This window comes from Symphalangus syndactylus, chromosome 17, assembly GCF_028878055.3.
Source record: "Symphalangus syndactylus isolate Jambi chromosome 17, NHGRI_mSymSyn1-v2.1_pri, whole genome shotgun sequence".
Lineage (NCBI taxonomy): Eukaryota > Metazoa > Chordata > Mammalia > Primates > Hylobatidae > Symphalangus > Symphalangus syndactylus.
Window position 1 is genome coordinate 10,909,159 of NC_072439.2, and position 17,432 is coordinate 10,926,590.

At 66.3% G+C, this 17,432-nt stretch overlaps 2 protein-coding genes across 5 annotated transcripts; one reads left to right on the forward strand and one right to left on the reverse strand.

Annotated features, from left to right (window-relative positions):
* Positions 1-224: 224 nt before the first annotated feature.
* CBARP (CACN subunit beta associated regulatory protein) lies at positions 225-10,558 on the reverse strand. Of its 3 annotated transcripts, none has more exons than XM_063620029.1 (10): positions 10,299-10,558; positions 8,539-8,664; positions 8,322-8,464; positions 8,045-8,109; positions 7,545-7,689; positions 7,115-7,286; positions 6,735-6,875; positions 5,971-6,181; positions 2,283-2,457; positions 225-1,320 (listed from the first exon to the last, which is right to left on the reverse strand). In XM_063620029.1, exons 2-10 carry the CDS (start codon positions 8,641-8,643, stop codon positions 357-359), a joined length of 2,121 nt encoding a protein of 706 aa, XP_063476099.1. In that variant the 5' UTR covers positions 8,644-8,664; positions 10,299-10,558; the 3' UTR covers positions 225-356. The 3 variants fall into 3 exon arrangements, with proteins under 3 accessions (XP_063476099.1, XP_063476098.1, XP_055104248.2); XM_063620028.1 differs by lacking the exon at positions 10,299-10,558 and adding an exon at positions 9,131-9,378; XM_055248273.2 differs by lacking the exon at positions 10,299-10,558 and adding an exon at positions 9,131-9,377 and having other exon boundaries at positions 8,322-8,461.
* A 93-nt stretch (positions 10,559-10,651) lies between these two features.
* ATP5F1D (ATP synthase F1 subunit delta) lies at positions 10,652-17,251 on the forward strand. 2 transcript variants are annotated; one of them, XM_063620032.1, is made up of 6 exons: positions 10,652-10,763; positions 14,158-14,567; positions 15,032-15,185; positions 16,523-16,611; positions 16,741-16,866; positions 17,117-17,251. In XM_063620032.1, the coding sequence occupies exons 2-5, from the start codon at positions 14,427-14,429 to the stop codon at positions 16,861-16,863; spliced, it is 507 nt and encodes a 168-aa protein (XP_063476102.1). In that variant the 5' UTR covers positions 10,652-10,763; positions 14,158-14,426; the 3' UTR covers positions 16,864-16,866; positions 17,117-17,251. The 2 variants fall into 2 exon arrangements, with proteins under 2 accessions (XP_063476102.1, XP_063476101.1); XM_063620031.1 differs by lacking the exon at positions 10,652-10,763 and adding an exon at positions 11,777-11,893.
* The last annotated feature ends 181 nt before the right edge of the window (positions 17,252-17,432 follow it).

The following is a 17,432-nucleotide window of genomic DNA, read 5'->3' on the forward strand; positions in this document are numbered from 1 at the left end:
CCGCCCCGTTCGGGACTGAGGGCGATTGGTCGTTGTCCTCAGGAGCCCGAAGCTGAGAGCCGTTCACGCCCCTTCCTTCCCTCCTAGCCGGGGTCTCCGCGCCCCACGCCTCACGACGCCCAGCACCCGGCAAGCACCGGGGAGAGCAGTGCGCACTTCGGCGGCGCGAGGGCGGCCGGGGCTCTGCGCGTGCGCCCTGAAACGGCGAGCGCGCCTCAGTCGCCCCGCGCGTGCGCGAAGGGCCCGCGGTCCCCGCACATTCGCGTCGGGGTGTCGCGCCCCCACGTCTCTCCCGCCGCCGAGGCCCCGCGCGGCGCCGGAGAAGCTGCCAGAGAGATGGGCCCAGGACGCGGGACTTAGGCCGGGCTGTGGTCGGGGGACGTGGGGGCGGCGGCGACCAACGCGGGAGTCGCCACGACGGGCTCGGCGAGGCGCGGCGGAAAGAGTCTCTCGTCGAGGCCAGCCGCCAGCTTGTCCAGCAGCGACCCGGGGGGTACGACGCACAGGCCCGAGCCGGGGCACCCCCCGCCGCCCGGCTCCTCCTCGATGACGGGGATGGCGGGATCGTCGCCGGCGCCGCCCAGGGTGCGGACGTCGGGCGGGCCGTCCACGCTGTCGCCGCGCCGCAAGGGCGCACGCACGGGTCGGGCCGCGCCGGCAGGCGGTGCCGGGGTTCCGGCCGGGGCCGGGGCCGCGCGGGCGCCGGGGTCGCTGTGCTGCCGGCCACGCTGCCACTGCTTGCGGGCGTGCGGGTGCGCGCGGGCGCGGTGTCGCGCGGCAGCCGGCGTGTCGTCGAAGTGCGGGTCGTGGCGCAGGAACTCGTGGAACAGCGCGTCCGTCTTCTCGTCGATGCTGTAGTCACGGCGCGGGCGGCGGGGCCAGGCGCGCGGGCTGCGGGGCCGGGTGGGCGCGGCAGGCGGCTCGGTGTCGTCGCCGGCGCCGCGGCCCTCGATGCTGGCGTAGCCGCTGTCCATCTGCAGCAGCCGGCGCGCCTCGCTGTCCTTGGGCCGCGGCGCGGGCGGGGAGGGCGGCGGGAAGGCGGGCGCCGCGCCCCCGGAGCCTGAGCCCGAGCTGTCGCCGCTGCGCACCGAGTCGCGGTCGTTGCCGCTGCTGCTGTGGTCCGAGGCGGCCGCATGCAGCTCGAGCGAGGCGCGCAGGCTCCACAGGTCGCGGTAGCTGGTCTGGGCCTGCTCAGGGCCCGCGTCCCGCTCGGCGTCCGGCTCCAGTGGCGGCTGCTGCTGCTCAAGCCCCGCGCCGCCCGCGCCGCGCTCCGGGGGGGAATCGGGGCTCGCTCCTCCCGCTGCCTCCGCGGCCTCTAGCCTGCAAGCCAGGCCGCGCCGTCAGAGCCCCGCCGAGCCCCGCGCCCCCTACCCGGCCGGCCATCCCGCCTCTGGATCAGGGAGGGTGGGCGCGGGTGGGACTTGGGACTCGGGCAGGCCGTGGAAGGAGAGAGCTTTAAAATGGACCAGTGTGTTTTGCAGGGGATGGATGGGTCTTGCATTGACCCTGAGCTGTGGCGCCTGCTTCTTAAGCAGGGTGCCTCCATGCTGGACTGCAGACGGCGGGGCCCCCTCCCTTGGAAGCCCCCAGGAAAAGTCAACATGCTTCTTCCCGGGAGTCACGTTTTCCCAGCCTCCCAGTGGACGTGGGAGCCGCAGGGGATAGACTGGACGCGGTTGAGTCCAGCTCAGCCCCTGCTCCAGGCTATAGGGCTCTCTGCCCACCCATGCTAGACAACCAGCAGGAGGACAGTGCACAGACGTGAGGGTCACCCGCCAGACCAGGGCTGCCCCAGGAACCCTGCTCTGCCCCAGCCCCACGCCCCATTCCCATCCCACCGATGTGGGCCCTGGGCTTCAGGAAAGTTGCCCTTGGGTTGGGGGAGGGGTGCTGCTGGCCAGAGTGGTCACAGCAGCTTCTGAGAAGAGTCTGCCCAGCCTTCGGGAGCATGGGCGGGGCGGGGGTGGGAGAGGGCCTGGGACCACAGCAGAACCGTTCAGGCCTCGGACTCCACCAGCAAGCAGCAGTACCAGTGCCATCCTCGGGGGGCCCTCCCCACCCACCCCCCTACCCTTACCCAGTCTCTCCCTGCTTCCCTCCTCTGGTCCATGCTGGAGAGGTGGCCCCAGTGAGTCCGCCTCTGGGAGGGGCCTTGCCGCTGGAGGCGGGCGAGCGCGTGTCCACGGGGCCTGGAGAGCGCTCCCTGGGCCGCCTGGGGGGGGGGCGAAGCGGGGCAAGGGCCCACAGGTCCACCCCTAGCACCTCCATCTACTGAAAAATACCTGCCGAGAGCAGGGGGCGGGCTGGCCAGAAAGGGGCGGGGATGCGGGAAGGCCACGGCGTCGCCGGCCCCGGCGATGTACTGGATGAAGTCCTCCTGGGGGGCGCCCCCCTCCTCCTGCTCCGTGCTCTCGCTGGCTGCCCGCTGCCGCTGGAAGTGGTGCCGCTTGGGGGAACCTGCGCAGGGGATGTGCCGTCAGCGTCAGCCGGCATGTGCCTCCACCTCCTCCACACACACACAACGCCTGTGGCCCCTCCCACACACACCTGTGCCCCCCCACACACACCTGTGCCCCCCACAAACACCTATGCCCCCCCATACACAATGCCTGTGCCCCCCACACACACAGAACGCCTGTGCCCTCCCCACACACACAACGCCTGTGCCCCCCCACACACAGAACGCCTGTGCCCTCCACACACACAACGCCTGTGCCCCCCACCACACACACAACGCCTGTGGCCCCCCCATACACACACACAACGCCTGTGCCCCCCACCACACACACAACGCCTGTGGCCCCCCCATACACACACAGAACGCCTGTGGGCCCACACACACAACGCCTGGGGCCCACCCATACACACACAGAAGGCCTGTGGCCCCCCACACACGCCTGTGGCCCCCACACACACAGAAAGCCTGTGGCCCCCCCACACGCCTGTGCCCCCCACACACACGGAACGCCAGTGGCCCCCCACACACGCCTGTGCCCCCCTACACACACAGAACGCCTGTGCCCCCCCCCACACACACAACGCCTGTGGCCCCACCACACAACCTGTGGCCCCCCACACACACAGAATGGCTGTGGCCCCCACATACACACGCCTGTGGCCCCCCCCATACACAGAACGCCCGTGGCCCCCCATACACACACACAGAACGCCTGTGCCCCCCCACTACACACACACAATGGCTGTGGCCCCCACACACACAGAACGCCTGTGCCCCCCCACTACACACACACAATGGCTGTGGCCCCCACACACACATGCCTATGGTCCCCTCATACACAGAACGCCTGTGGCCCCCCCCACACACAGAACGCCTGTGGCCCCCTCACACAGAACGCCTGTGCCCCCCCACTACACACACACAACGCCTGTGGCCCCCCCATACACACACACAACGCCTGTGGCCCCCCATACACACATAGAACGCCTGTGGCCCCCTCACACACACACAATGCCTGTGGCCCCCCAACACAGAACGCCTGTGGCCCCCCATACACAGAATGCCTGTGGCCCCCCACACACACACAGAACGCCTGTGGCCCCCCCCACAGAACGCCTGCGGCCCCCCACACACACAACGCCTGTGGCCCCCTCACACAGAACGCCTGTGGCCCCCTCACACACAACACCTGTGGCCCCTCCCACACAGAATGCCTGTGGCCCCCTCACTCGGAACGCCTGTGCCCCCCCACCACACACACAGAACGCCTGTGGCCCCCCCACACAGAATGCCTGTGGCCCCCCTACACACACACAATGCCTGTGGGCTCCCCCACACACACATAGAATGCCTGTGGGCCCCCCCACACACAGAATGCCTGTGGCCCCCTCACACAACGCCTGTGGCCCCCCACACACACACAACGCCTGTGACCCCCCCCATACATAGCACGCCTGTGGCCCCCTCACCACCACACACACACAACGCCTGTGGCCCCCTCACACACACGCCTGTGCCCTCCTACACACACAGAACGCCTGTGCCCCCCCCCACAGAACCTGTGGACCCCCACACAGAACACCTGTGCCCCCCCCACAGAATGCCTGTGCCCCCCCATACAGAATGCCTGTACCCCCCCCACACAGAACACCTGTGGGCCCCCCCACAGAACGCCTGCACCCTCCTACACACAGAACACCTGTGGCCCCCCACACACACAGAATGCGTGTGTCACACATGCCTGTGGGCCCCCCAGACACAGAACGCGTGTGCCCTATCTCACACACACAGAGGAGTGGGCCCTGGCTTGGGCAAGACCCTGCCTGGCATCTCCCCAGGTCAGGTGGGTGGGGACAGTGGCTGTATGTACACCCTGGAGTACAGGTGAGGAAACTGAGGCACTGAGGGCAGAGGTGCTAGGACCAGAAAGCCTGAACGGGGCAGGGCCAGGAAGCGAGTGAGTAGAAGGGCCTCAGGCACTGGTAGTGCCTTGGGGCAGCCCTGGCCAACATGTGGCCACTCATAAAGATGTGTCCTGGACACCTGGTGGCCTGCACAGCCTGGCTGAAACTACGGAAGGCACAAAAGAGTCACATACAAGCTGGTTGGTGGGGGCCAACGAGGAGAGGGAGAGAGGTGCCCTCTCCTGCCAGTTCCACCCTGGTCTGGAGAGCACTGGGGGACTGCCCCACCCCTGCCTCAGCCCCCTTCTCCCAGCAGCCTCCCCAGCAAAGCTTGAGTGGGCAGGCCCCAGGGGCAGGGAGGCAGGTACCCAGCAAACAGGTTCTGGGCTGCGCTGCAAACCACACTGGACTCTCAATGTCTCTAGTTGCCACCGGGCCCCATTCATCTCAAGATCTGGATTCTCTCAGCTGGACTGGGGCAGCCAGAGGAGGCCTTCCCCTCCCTGGCCCCTAGCTACCTTGGGGGTGGGGGCTGGGAGAACTCACCCCACCCCGCTGGCTGGAGCCAGGCCCCAACACGGGATCTCCCACAGTCTGATGACGTGTCCTCTGTCATGCTGACAGCACCTTCTCTCTGCACTTGTTCCCTGTCCCGGCCTCACCTGACGACAGGACCTGCCATCCCCTCCACAAGGCAGAGCGGGCCCTAGCCCCACTGAGCTGGCTGAGCAGGGCTGGTGCCTGCTGCCAGTGCTACAGATGGGACCCCACACAAACTCCTGCCTCGAGCCCAGATAAGGCAGTCCTGTCTCCAGGATCTTGCCTGACCCAAGGCCTGCAGAATTGAAGGGCTACTGTTGAATGGTCGGGGGATCTATGTGCTACAGCCCAGAGGGCAAAAGCACCCCCCACCCCCCAGCTTCTGTAAGTTTTACTGGCACACAGCCACGTGCATTCGTCATGCAGTGCCTCTGGCTGCTTCCTCGCCTCAACAGCAGCAGAGTCGTGGAGAGACAGCTTCTCTGACCATAACCCCACGAATACTACCATCTGGGGCCTGACGGGAAATGTTTGCTGACCCCTGGCCCAGTCCAACACTTACTTCATGTTAGAGGAATCCAGAGCTCAGACAGGCAGAGGGCCTTGGCCAAGGTCACACAGCAGCGGATGCTCTGGCCAGCGGGCGAGGGAGGGGCCCCTGGGGAACCCGCCTTCCACTCACATTCCCAGGGATGACAGCCGAGCATGGCTGGGAGAGGATGCAGGCCACAGGCCCCACCCTCTGCGCTCCACAGTGACCGGTGGCCCCCGACACCCTCCTTTACCACCTCATCCTGGATGCCCCAATGGCCCGAGGGCAGTCAGGGCACGCAAAGCCTTCCTGCCTAGAGCTGGGTGGGTCTGGCTCAGGCCGCCTGCACACTCAGCCCTCCCAGCTGCCTGCAGAACCTCAGGCATCACGCCTGCTGGCAGACCGGGCAGGGCCAGGCCCCAGAGCATTGCCTCCTCACCCAGCCCACAACCTCCTGCTCCTGGATGTCCAGGGCAGCCCCTGGCAGCCACCACCAAGCCCACAGGGACCACTCTCCACCAGGTGCTACAGCTCACCTCTCGTGTCCAGACTGGCTGCCCGCTGGCTGGGCTCCAGCTTCCACTTCTTGACCTTGAAATAGGGGCTGGCCCCGTCCAGGCTGGCATGGCGGCGCAGGCGGGTGAGGAACTGCAGAACGGTACCTGCCCCAGATCCCGGGCCCACCTCCCCAGGCCCTGCTGCAGCCCCGGGCACTCCAGCCTTGGTGCTCCTGGTACCGGCATCCAGCTGGCAGGAAACAGAGATGGCACTCAGGCTGAGACCTCTTCCTGGGCCCGCGTGCCGGCCCCAGATGGCCCTAGGCCTGGGAGACAGTCCAAAGGGCCCCCCGTCACTGGCACAGAGAGGGGTACCTGCTCGGAGAGGGGCAGAGGCGGGAGGAGGGGCGCTCGGTGGCTGTGTGGGCTACACTAGGGTGCTCTGCCCTCTGGGGAAGGTCTCTGGATATGGGGTTTGGAGAGAAGAGGAGGTGCATGTCCAGGAGCTCTCTCACCCATGGCGTGGGCTGCAGGTGAGGGAGGGCAGGGGTGGTGCACCCTCTCCAGCCCCTAGGGAATGTCAAATGAGGTGGGAGCCCGGGGTGCCCCCTGCATGTGTGAGCACACGCCTGTGTCCGGTGTGCGGCCGGCTCCCTCTTTCTCCCGTGTGCAATGACCCGGCGGGCCAAGGAGGGCTCTGGTGGGTGGCAGGTCACAGGTTGACCTTGGTCCTGGATTGGGGACAGGGAGGGAAGGAGCCTCCTTGGCTGTGGACACCATGGGGGACACGCAGGGGCTCTCACCGAGGTGCCTTCCCCAGAGTCGCTAGATGCCGAGGGGCTGATCTCCGCGAAGTCAGTGGCACCCGCGGCTGGGTTGTAGGGGTCACCTGGCAGGGCGGAGCTGGGGCCCACGGAGCGGCCCGTGAGGGCCTTCCCCGGGGGCTGTGGGACAGAGCCAGGTGGGGGAGGAAGCAGTGACAGGTCAAAGAGCATGGGTGGGTGAGGGGCACGGGCGAGTGAAGAGCATGCTGGGCTCGGCCCCCTGCCCTGCTCCACCCCACCCCGCCCATCCCAAGACGAGGGCCACCCAGAAAGAGAGTGGGTGAGGGCGTGGGGGTCCGGGAGTCCCCGGGGCTGCCCCCTGTCCCCCAAGGAACCGGGGCTGCTGCCCATAGGCTCACCTGGAAGATGGCCAGAGTGGCCTTGGGAGAGGTGGCCGGGTGGGGTGTGGCGGCTGAGCTGGCCTCGCCTGAGTCACACTCGTGGATGGTGACGATCTTGAGGGGCGGCAGGTGCAGGTGCGTGAGCCGGGCATTCTTCAGGTGGTGGAAGTCCCCCTCCGTCAGTGTGTATCTGCGACAGCATCTGGCCATCAGAGCCCGCCCACCTCCCATGCCTGATGCCCCAGCTGCCGTGCTCTGCGATCCACCCTGCCGGCCTGGGCAGGGGCAGACGAAAGGGGGTCAACTGGCCAAGGCCACCCCACCCCACGGTCCCAGTCCAAGGGCCTCTACCTTGGTCCCTGCAGCCTCCGCACCCAGCTCCTCCCCCGTCGCGGCGGCCAGGACCTCAGACAGGCCCGGGGGTGCCTCCCGACGCCGCCCCGCTTACCGGCGGCCCTGGTCCTGCGTCTTGCGGCTCTGCTCGAACAGCGCCGCCTCGTTGAAGGAGACCCGGCGGCCCGTGGAGCTGGTGGACAGGAAGCGTTCGGTCTCCGCATCCTGGCACTCGGGGTCCTCCCCCCGGAAGTCGGGGTCTGCGTGGAGAGGCAGGAGAGGGTGGGCCCCGGGCGGGCCACGCCAGGCGCCTGGTCCCAGGAGGGCTGCTCCTCAGGGCGGCCGGGGAGGGGAGGGCTGGGGCCGCGGCGCGGGCGGCCGGGTGGGCGGGGCGAGGGACACTCGTCCATCCGCTCACACACTCACTCGCTCAGCACGCGCCTGGGCCCACCTACGCCTGGGCGTTAAGGAAACAGAGATGTGTCGGAATCGAGCTGCGCCCAGTCTGGTGGGGGAGACAGACAGACACAGACGGTCAGGCAGCCCGAGGGGGCGGCGGGTGGCCAAGGGGCAGATGGACAGGCGAGCGCGCAGCCAGGCTGGCCAGCACCTCACCTTGGGCCGGGTGGGTGCCGTTGTCCAGGTAGGTGGTGGTGGTCTTCTCCGTTTCCTCCATGGCCCTAGGAGAGACATCGGGACAGCCCAGTGGCACAGAAGGCCCAGATAGCCACAGTGGGTCTCCGCTCTCTGCCCCAAGCCAAGCCCTGCGCATCACCCAGTCTCCAGAGGCACAGCCCACCCTGTGACTCAGAAGCCAGTGAGGTGACCCCCCACCACCCGACGGCACCCACAACCACCATGCACCTGCCCAGCCGAGGTGGGGGCCTCGCACCTGTTGAGGCGCTGGTGGACGTCCCAGCAGCGCTTGCAGAGGAGCAGGACGCCGGACAACACCACCAGCGTGCCGCCCACGAACAGCGACATCACCACCACCAGCAGCACGTAGTTGTCCAGGATGGGGTCTGGCTCTGCCTGCTGGCGTGCAGAGGGGGTCAGGTGTTGCTGGCCTGGACGACCTCCTGCCCCTCCCACCTGTCCCCTGCACCCACCGTGGGGCGTCCAGTGGCATTGTCCCACGACGTCGTCAGGGCTACTGTGGCAGTGGTGGTGGTGGTGGTGGTGGCAGCTGTGGCCATGGTGGCTGTGGGCTGCATTCTGAACTGGGGAGGAGGGCCCTGTGGGGAGGAGACCTGGTCAGCTCCAGCTAGACCTATTTCTCCTCCAGGAGCCACTGCAGACAAGCTGGGTCTTCCCTGCGGGAGCAGCAGCCCACACAGGGGGCAGTGACTCATGGAGAGGCAGCAGAGCCGGAGGCAGCCTCCACCAGGCTTGGCTCTGCCCAGCAGGCCCTGGGGGCTCTCTCTGGACCTCCATCTCCCATCCCCATGGCGGGGTAGGAGGCCTGGCCCTCTGAGGGTGCGCCTGTGCCAATCACAACTGCACACAGCCGGTGCGGCCTGTCCTGCAAGGTAGCGCCAGGCCCTGGAGCTCGGCGCCAGGCAGGGCAAGCACTCGGAGGAATGGGGACGCCAAGACGTGCAGCCGGCTCGAGAGGGACTCCAGACGCCCTGTCCGCCCCATCACAGGGGTGGGGGGCTATCCCCACCCCAAGAAGTTCAGCTACACCCTGGCAGGGCCCACCCGGCCATGGTTGGGTAGAGGGAGACCTCCCACTGCCTGCGCGCGGGGGAGGGCGCAGGGGCTGGGCGTGTGCCCCCGGGTCACGACTCCGGGAGGTGGAGGTCTCTCCGGTGCTGAGCGCTGGTGGGAGTGCAAGGGACAAAGGAGGCGCATCTGTTCCCAGCCCCGGAGAAGCTGGTTCCCATGGCGACCGCGGAGCAGGCCGCGGCTGGGGGGGCGGGTTGCCAGGGAGCGGCGGGGAGGGGGCGCGGGGGCGTCGGCCTGGGGGGGGGCAGCGGCCTCGGGGGGGCGGGCGCGGAGCCGCAAGATGGCCGCGGCCGCCTCCCCGCCGTGCCCAGCCCGGGCGCCCGGAGCATCCCCGGCCGCCTTACGCTCGGGGGAAACTGAGGCGGGGCGCAGCACCAGGGAAAGGAGCCGCCTGGACATTGCGCAGCGCAGCCGGGCGGGGAGACCCGGGAATCGCAGGGGGTCGGGGCTGGCGCCGGGGTGCTCGGCGGCCCCAGGTCAGCACCGCACGCGCGAGGCCTCTCCCGGAGCGAGAGGAGCGCACAGGCGGCAGCCGCTCCTGCCCCTCCCGGACTTCCGCCCACACGCGACAGCGGGAAACTGAGGCCTAAAGCCTGGCAGGGTCCCAGCGGGGACTGGTATTCTCACTGCTCCCGGTCACAGGCTGCCCGGGCCCTGGTACTGGGGGAAGGGGCCGCATATGTAGGTCGGGAAATGAGTTCAGGCTGGAGGGGGTGGGGCACAGGCGCAGGATGGTGACCGGAGACCGGGGAAGATGGCAGGAGGCCGAGGGGAAAAGGGGGGCTCCTGGGGGAGGCGGCTGCGGGAGCCGAGGGCGGAGGTTCCCCACGGGGCAGCACCGCGCCCTCGAGCCGGCCAACGGTGGGGATGGCGAGCGAGGGGAGGCAGGGACCCGACGCCAGGGCTGAGCCGAGACGCCATCGTCCTCGCCCGACCTCACAGGGAGAAACTGAGGCTGGGGCGGGGCCTGGGCGGGGGTCCCTCTCCAGGCAGCCGGGTGGGGGGCGCAAGGCCGGGATCTCGGTCTCCACGCCCGCCGGACTCCTCCGCGCCCTCCCTCCGGCCGCTCAGCCCACAGCCGGCTGCGATCCCCCGCCTGCCCCCCGTCCGCCCCCCGCAGCCCCGAGCCCGCCGCGCCTACCTCAGCGCCGGGACGCGCGGCCCATGGGCGGCGGGCGGGCGGCTGCGTGGTGCTCCCGGCTGGCTCCGGCGCCCGGTGGCCGCGGAACAGGCGGAGAATTTATGAATGGAGAGTGCGGCGCGGGGGAGGCCGGCGCGAGAGGAGGGGCCGCGCACGTGACCGCGTTGGCGGCGCGCCCGCTCCGAGCGCCCGGTGCTGCCCGGTCCGCGGCCCGCCGCCCCCGCTGCGCTCTCGGCTGGGTCTGGCTGGCTCCGCGCCGGCCGCCGCCTCCCCTTCCCTTCCGGCGGGGGCGGGGGGCGGAGCCTGCGCTCCCGGGCGCCCACTCCGCACGCGGAGCCGCCCCCCGCACCCGCCGCGGCGGCCGAGCGCCGCCCCCGGCCCATCGGCACGATTCACCTCGCCCGGTCCTGAGGTCCCAGGGACGCAGCTCGGGGTGTCCTGGAATTCACGACTCTGCAGCCCGAGGTGCGCCGCGTGCGCAGGAGGGGGTGGGGTCTGGGGGGGCACGGACTCCCCTCTCACGTTGCTTGGTCCGTGGGGGTTCTGGGGCGGCACAGCCAGGGCCCCTCGAGCACAATTCCCCTTTAAGCTGCACAGCCCAGGGTCTCTGGACACAGGCGCCCCGCCTGCTTCCCCACGCAGGTCCCCTCTGGCACTGTGGAGGGCTCGCCATGCCTCTCCTGGCCCCTCCCCTGTGTGACAGAGATCACAGACCGGCACAAAGCTGAGCAGAGCCCATCGGGGCCCAAACGTGCTCTCACAGAGGCCTGCTCCTCGTGGGGTGACATCAGAACGACACCCGCAGAAACCCAAAGCCCAAAGCTGCCCCCGCTTCTCCCTCTTAGGCCATCGAACCTCACCCTTCAGATACTCAGGCCACACACCTACCACCAGCCTGGCCCGAGCGCCACCCGAACCCCTCTGAGCCCACGCCCAACACCCCACAGCGCCTCCTCTTTCTCATCCCAAAAAAAGGCTGACACCGCTCTCCGGGACGTGGCTGGCCCAGCTCAGCCTCCCTTGCCTCTGCCCTTGCAGGTGCCCCGTACCCAGGCCTCTGTCCATTCAGCCAGAGATTCACCCCGGTTTCCTTCAACTCCTTCCCCAGCTTCACAGTCTCGGCGCTTCTGCTCTTGGCTCCCAGCTCATGCCTGGATCCCCTCCTCTGCTATGTCTCTCTGAGGCCCTATGCCTTGCTCCTTGCCTGTTCCTGTGTGCTATGGGGCCACCACTCCGCTAGCTGTGAACTCCAAGGGCAGCCCCTCTCTTATGGCTGGCCCTCCAGGCAGAGGGGCAGCCCCAGGGAACCTGGTGCCAGGCAAATGGGAATTGCATGGGCAAAGGTTTTGAGGCAAAAAAGTTTGCAAGTCAATGCCTGTGGAGGAAGCAGAGAAATCGCCTTGTTCACAGCAGGGCTATGACATGGGCAGGCTTCAGAGTTTTTTTTGTATTTTGTTTTTCCTTTTTGGAGAGACAGAGTTTCGCACCGTCGCCCAGGCTGGAGTGCAGTGGTGTGATCACGGCTCACTGCAACCTCCACCTCCCGGATTCAAGCAATTTTCCAGCCTCAGCCCGGAAGGTATTTGGGACTACAGGTGCGCGCCATGTATGTATGCCCAGCTAATTTTCGTATTCTTTTTTTGTAGAGATGGAATCTTGCTATGTTGTCCAGGCTGGTCTCGAACTCCTGGGCTCAAGAGATCCTTCTGTCTCAGTCTCCTAAAGTGTTGGGACTAGAGGTGTGAGCCCCCACACCCCGCCAGGTTTCCGATTTTTAATAAAGACTCCCTATGGCTGTGTGAAGAAAAGGTACCTGTACTAAACGGGCGGAGGCTGGGGCCTGTTAGGCAAGAGATGGTAGCCGCGGTGGCCATGCTGGGTGCACAGGCCAGGACAGGGCGGAATTCCAGAGGAACCCCAGGTTTGGGGCTGGAGTAATGGCGCCCTCACCCGTGGGCGACCCTGGAGTGGGGACTGGAGTGAAGTGGTTCCACGAGTGAGACTGAGTCTATTAGGCCTCCCGGGTTCCTGGAGTGGCAGCTGGATATGGGGTCCTGAGAGCCAGGAGAGGATGTGGTGCACAGGTCACGCCTGGAAAAGTGAGCAGGCCTCCCCCTCTGCACCCCCCGAGCCAGGGCCAGAATGACCAGGCTCCAAGTGACCGTCACAGCGCTGGCCCAGGGGGAGGAGCCAGGCCCACGCCTTCATCCTGAGTCGGACCAGCAGGGCCTTCTTCAGGTGCCCGGGTTCCAGGGGACAGTGGCGCCCGCCATTGCACTGGCCTGAACACGGGCAGGGGGCGAGGGTGCAGCCTCCGGGTGTAGGGAGCCACGGATGGTGTGGGATTCGCCCACAGCAGGAAGCACTGGATCTCCCTGGCTGCAGCCTTGTAAAGCCACAGCCCCAGGCCCTCCCCTGCTCCCTGCACCCCTGGGGTCCAGCCCATCGCGCCAGGTTCAAGGCCCTTTCCAGGGAGCCCGAGCCCGAACCCCCGCCATCCCCGATTCCGCATTTTCCCGGAGCCTAGGGAGCGGGGCTGGGGGCCCGGCCGGGTGCCGCGGACCTGCGTGAGCGCGGGGGCGGGGCAGTGACGTCATAGCCGCGAGCGAGGCTGCGCGGGCCGCTGGCTGACGGCAGCGGAGCCCCGAGCCGCCCGCGCACGCGCTCCTGCGTCAGAGGCGCACGGGGGCGAGGGCCAGGCAGGAGGTGGGGGGCGGTGAGCGCATCTCTGGGCGCGGAGCGCCCTCTGCCGGCGGCGGGGAGCAGCGCGAAGGGGTTCGGGGTCCCCAGCGAGCCCTCCCACGTCACCCGCGCTGTGCCCCTCGCGGTGGTCGCCGTTTCCTAGAACAGCTGCACCTGCAGCCTTCCACCCTGTCCCGTCCTGCACTCTGTCTCGGCTTTTACTATTATTTATTTTTGGCACTTGCCACCACCTAACACTACGACCTGCTTATTTTTTAATTAAAAAAAAATTTTTTTTTTGAGACAGAGTCTTGCTCAGTTGCCCAGGCTGGAGTGCAGCGGCTCACTGCAACCTCCGCCCCCCGGGTTCGAGCTACTCTCCTGCCTCAGCCTCCTGAGTAGCTGGGATTACAGGCGCCCACCACCATGCTCGGCTAATTTTTGTATATTTAGTAGAGACGAGGTTTCGCCATGTTGACCAGCCTGGTTTCAAACCCCTGACCCCAGATGATATGCCCGCCTCGCCCTCCGGATCGGATAAGGTGCTGGGATTACAGGCGTGAGCCACCGCGCTCAGCCTGACCTGCTTATTAATGATCTCAAATGTCTGCTAAACAACCCCCGGCCCCAGAGCAGGATTCTCACTCTGTTGCCCAGGCTGGAGTGCAGTGGTGCAATCATAGCTCACTGCAGCCTCAACCTCCTTAGGCCCAAGCGATGCTCCCGCCTCAGCCTCCCCAGTAGCTGGGACCACAGGCGTGCATCACCACGCCCGGCTAATTTTTTGATTATTTGTAGAGACGGGGTCTCCCTCTGTTGCCCAGGCTGGTCTCGATCTCCTGGGGTCAAGTGATTCTCCTGCCTCGGCCTCCCAAGGTGCTGGGATTACAGGTTGGAGCCACCACACCTGGCCCAGAGCAGGAAACTTGATGTTTTCTTGATGTCTATCCAGGGCCCTGCATCCAACGAGCGCCCCAAAAATCTTTTTTTTTTTTTTTTGTACAGACGGGTCGGGGTTGGGAGCGATCTACACTGTTGCCCAAGCTGGTTTCCAGCTCCTGGCCTCAAGTGATCCTCTGGCCTCAGCCTCCCAAAGCGCTGGTATTACAGGCATGAGCCACCACGCAGCCGAATCTTGAATTTCACTGAAGCTCGTTTTACTCCCTCCACCTCCCAGGACCGTTTCACTGCCCTTATCTGACTCCCGCTGGTTCTGCCGCAGCCTGGGCCGGAACAAAACTGCAACCCCCAGAATACTTCACGACGGGGCGTTGTGTCGTCAACGTCGCGTGCGCCCTGCCGGGAGTCGTAGTTCGCGCTTGCGCTCTCGCCGGACTCCGCCTCCCAGACGTCCCTGCGCGTTGTCCTCCTCGCCCTCCAGGCCGCCCGCGCCGCCCCGGAGTCCGCTGTCCGCCAGCTACCCGCTTCCTGCCGCCCGCCGCTGCCATGCTGCCCGCCGCGCTGCTCCGCCGCCCGGGACTTAGCCGCCTCGTCCGCCACGTCCGTGCCTATGCCGAGGCCGCCGCCGCCCCGGCTGCCGCCTCTGGCCCCAACCAGATGTCCTTCACCTTCGCCTCTCCCACGCAGGTTCGGGCGCTGCGGGTTGGGACTCTCCGTGGCCGCCGCCCCCGGAGTCCAGGGTCCCCACCCCCAGGGCGTGACCCCCGCTTCCGGGCCCCCGGACCCGCGCGCCCCGGAAGCCGAGGCCACTCAGCCCTGGATCCTCGGCCCTGCCTCTGCTGCCCCACCCCTGCGCTACCCTCGTCCCGGGCACCTTCCCGAGATAAGCGTCTCCTGGGTGCCCTCCCCGATCTCCCTGGCCAAATCCTGGGTGTCGCCGGATCGTTGCATTCCCATTTCGCGGATCAGTAGAATGAGGCGCAACTGTTGAGGACCAAAGCTGCAACCTCGGATCCCTGCGCTGGGTTGTCTCAGTGCCTGACATCAGCGCCAGGTCCTGCCCTGCCCCATTTCTTAGCAGGACAGGCCGAGTCCCCGGTGGACGTGGGGCCAGCCTGCCCCGCCATCATTCCCCACGCTGTTGTCTGCAGGTGTTCTTCAACGGTGCCAACGTCCGGCAGGTGGATGTGCCCACGCTGACCGGAGCCTTCGGCATCCTGGCGGCCCACGTGCCCACGCTGCAGGTCTTGCGGCCGGGGCTGGTCGTGGTGCACGCAGAGGACGGCACCACCTCCAAATACTTTGGTGAGTCCGGTGGAGGGCTGCAGGGCCAGGCCAGGCTGGGGCTCCACATGTCTCCCTCTCAGTTGAGGCTGCGAGAAAAAAATAGTTTTAGGCCGGGCACGGTGGCTCACGCCTGTAATCCCAGCACTTTGGGAGGCCGAGGCGGGGGGATCACGAGGTCAGGAGATCGAGACCATCCTGGCTAACACAGTGAAACCCCGTCTCTACTAAAAATACAAAAAATTAGCCAGGCATGGTGGTGGGCGCCTGTAGTCCCAGCTACTCGGGAGGCTGAGGAGATCGCACCACTGCACTCCAGCCTGGGCAACAAGAGTGAAACTCCATCTCAAAAAAGAAAAATACAATTTTAGCAGGTTTGTCCACTGAGGAGCCTGGGCTGGGTGGTGATGAAAGCGAACCAGAGGGGACTCTGCTCTCAGCCGGTTTATGACTGGCTCTGGACCAACCAACGTGTGATGGTCGAAGCAAGAGATGTAAAACCACCCAGGCCCAGTGGCTCATGCCTGTAATCTCAGCACTTTGGGAGACTGAAGTGGGAGAATCGCTTAAGCCCAGGAGTTTGAGACTAGCCTTGGCAACGTAGTGAGACCCGTCTCTACAAAAAATAAAAAGAGACTAACCAGGCGAGGCTGGGTGTGGTGGCTCACACCTGTAATCCTAGCACTTTGGAAGCCCGGGCTGGGAGGGTCTCTTGAGCCCAGGAGTTTGAGACCAGCCTGGGCAACATAGTGAAATCCCATATCTACAAAAAATTAGCTGGTTGTAGTGGTGCACACCTGTAGTCCCAGCTACTTGGGAGGCTGAACCAAGAGGACCGCTTCAGCCGGGGAAGTCAAGGCTGCAGTGAGCCAAGATCATGCCACTGCACTTCAGCCTGGGCAACAAGAGTGAGACCCTGTGCCAGAAAAACCCCTCAAAAAACCATGTTGGGAGGGCTGATCAGATTAGGGGAGGAAGGTCATTTGTGCAGAAAAAAAGCAGTTCTAAGCCTCACTGGTTTCCAGTGGTGGCCAGATTTGAACTTGGCTTGTCTTTGGCCCTGACCCCAGCTCAGCCCATGGGTGGTGGGTCAGAGTGAGGGCCTCTGTCCCCAGGCAGTGCTTTTGGGGGTCCCTCCAGCTTTAGTCCTTTCTTGGGGTCTCTGTTTTGTTCTCTAGCAGTTGCCCGCCATGTTGGGCCCAGGGCCAGTCCTGTGGGTCTGTTCGCACACTCAGGACACAGACTTGGATGTTTGTGGAGCTCCTGGTTCACAGGGGGCTGTGGACTTGATCAGGGGAGTCCCTGAGGCTGTCCGGCCCTTTGGGGTCTCACGCCTTCCCCCCGCCCCATTCCCCCAGTGAGCAGCGGTTCCATCGCAGTGAACGCCGACTCTTCAGTGCAGTTGTTGGCTGAAGAGGCCGTGACACTGGACATGTTGGACCTGGGGGTGAGTGTCAGAGGGGACCTGAGGCTCAGCAGGTGGGAGCTGTCCAGGCTGCGGGGGAGGGAGCACTGCGGGACCAGGAGCCGAGCTGGGGTCCCTGCTGGCCCCTCACCACCCCTCAACCCCTTGCAGGCAGCCAAGGCGAACTTGGAGAAGGCCCAGGCGGAGCTGTTGGGGGCAGCTGATGAGGCCACACGAGCAGAGATCCAGATCCGAATCGAGGCCAACGAGGCCCTGGTGAAGGCCCTGGAGTAGGCGGTGCGTACCCGGTGTCCCGAAGCCCGGCTAGGGGCTGGGCAGGGGTGCTAGGTGGGCCCAGCCAGCTCCTGGGGTCCCGGCTACCTGGGGAAGCCGCGCCTGCCAAGGAGGCCACCAGAGGGCAGTGCAGGCTTCTGCTTGGGCCCCAGGCCCTGCCTGTGTTGAAAGCCCTGGGGACTGGGACAGGGACCCTCCTCCTCAGCTTTGAGCTGTGGCTGCCACCCATGGGGCTCTCCTTCTGCCTCTCAAGATCCCCCCAGCCTGCCGGGCCACATACCATCCCCTCTGCCCTGCGGAGCCAGCCGCCAAGGTTGACCTCAGCTTCGGAGCCACCTCTGGATGAACTGGCCCCAGCACCCGCCCCATTAAAGACCGGGAAGCCTGACTGTGTGCTCAGCTCTTGTTACTCCACCTGGCCCGGTGAAGCCGGGAGCATCCTGGGCCTCTGCTCACGTCGTCCGTGTCCCCCTGCGAACAGGGCCTTTGAGCTCCCCTGGACTAAATGTCCCTTAGGGCACCTGGAGGTCCGTGGGAAGCAGGCTCAAGGGGGTGGGTGGGGTGCAGCC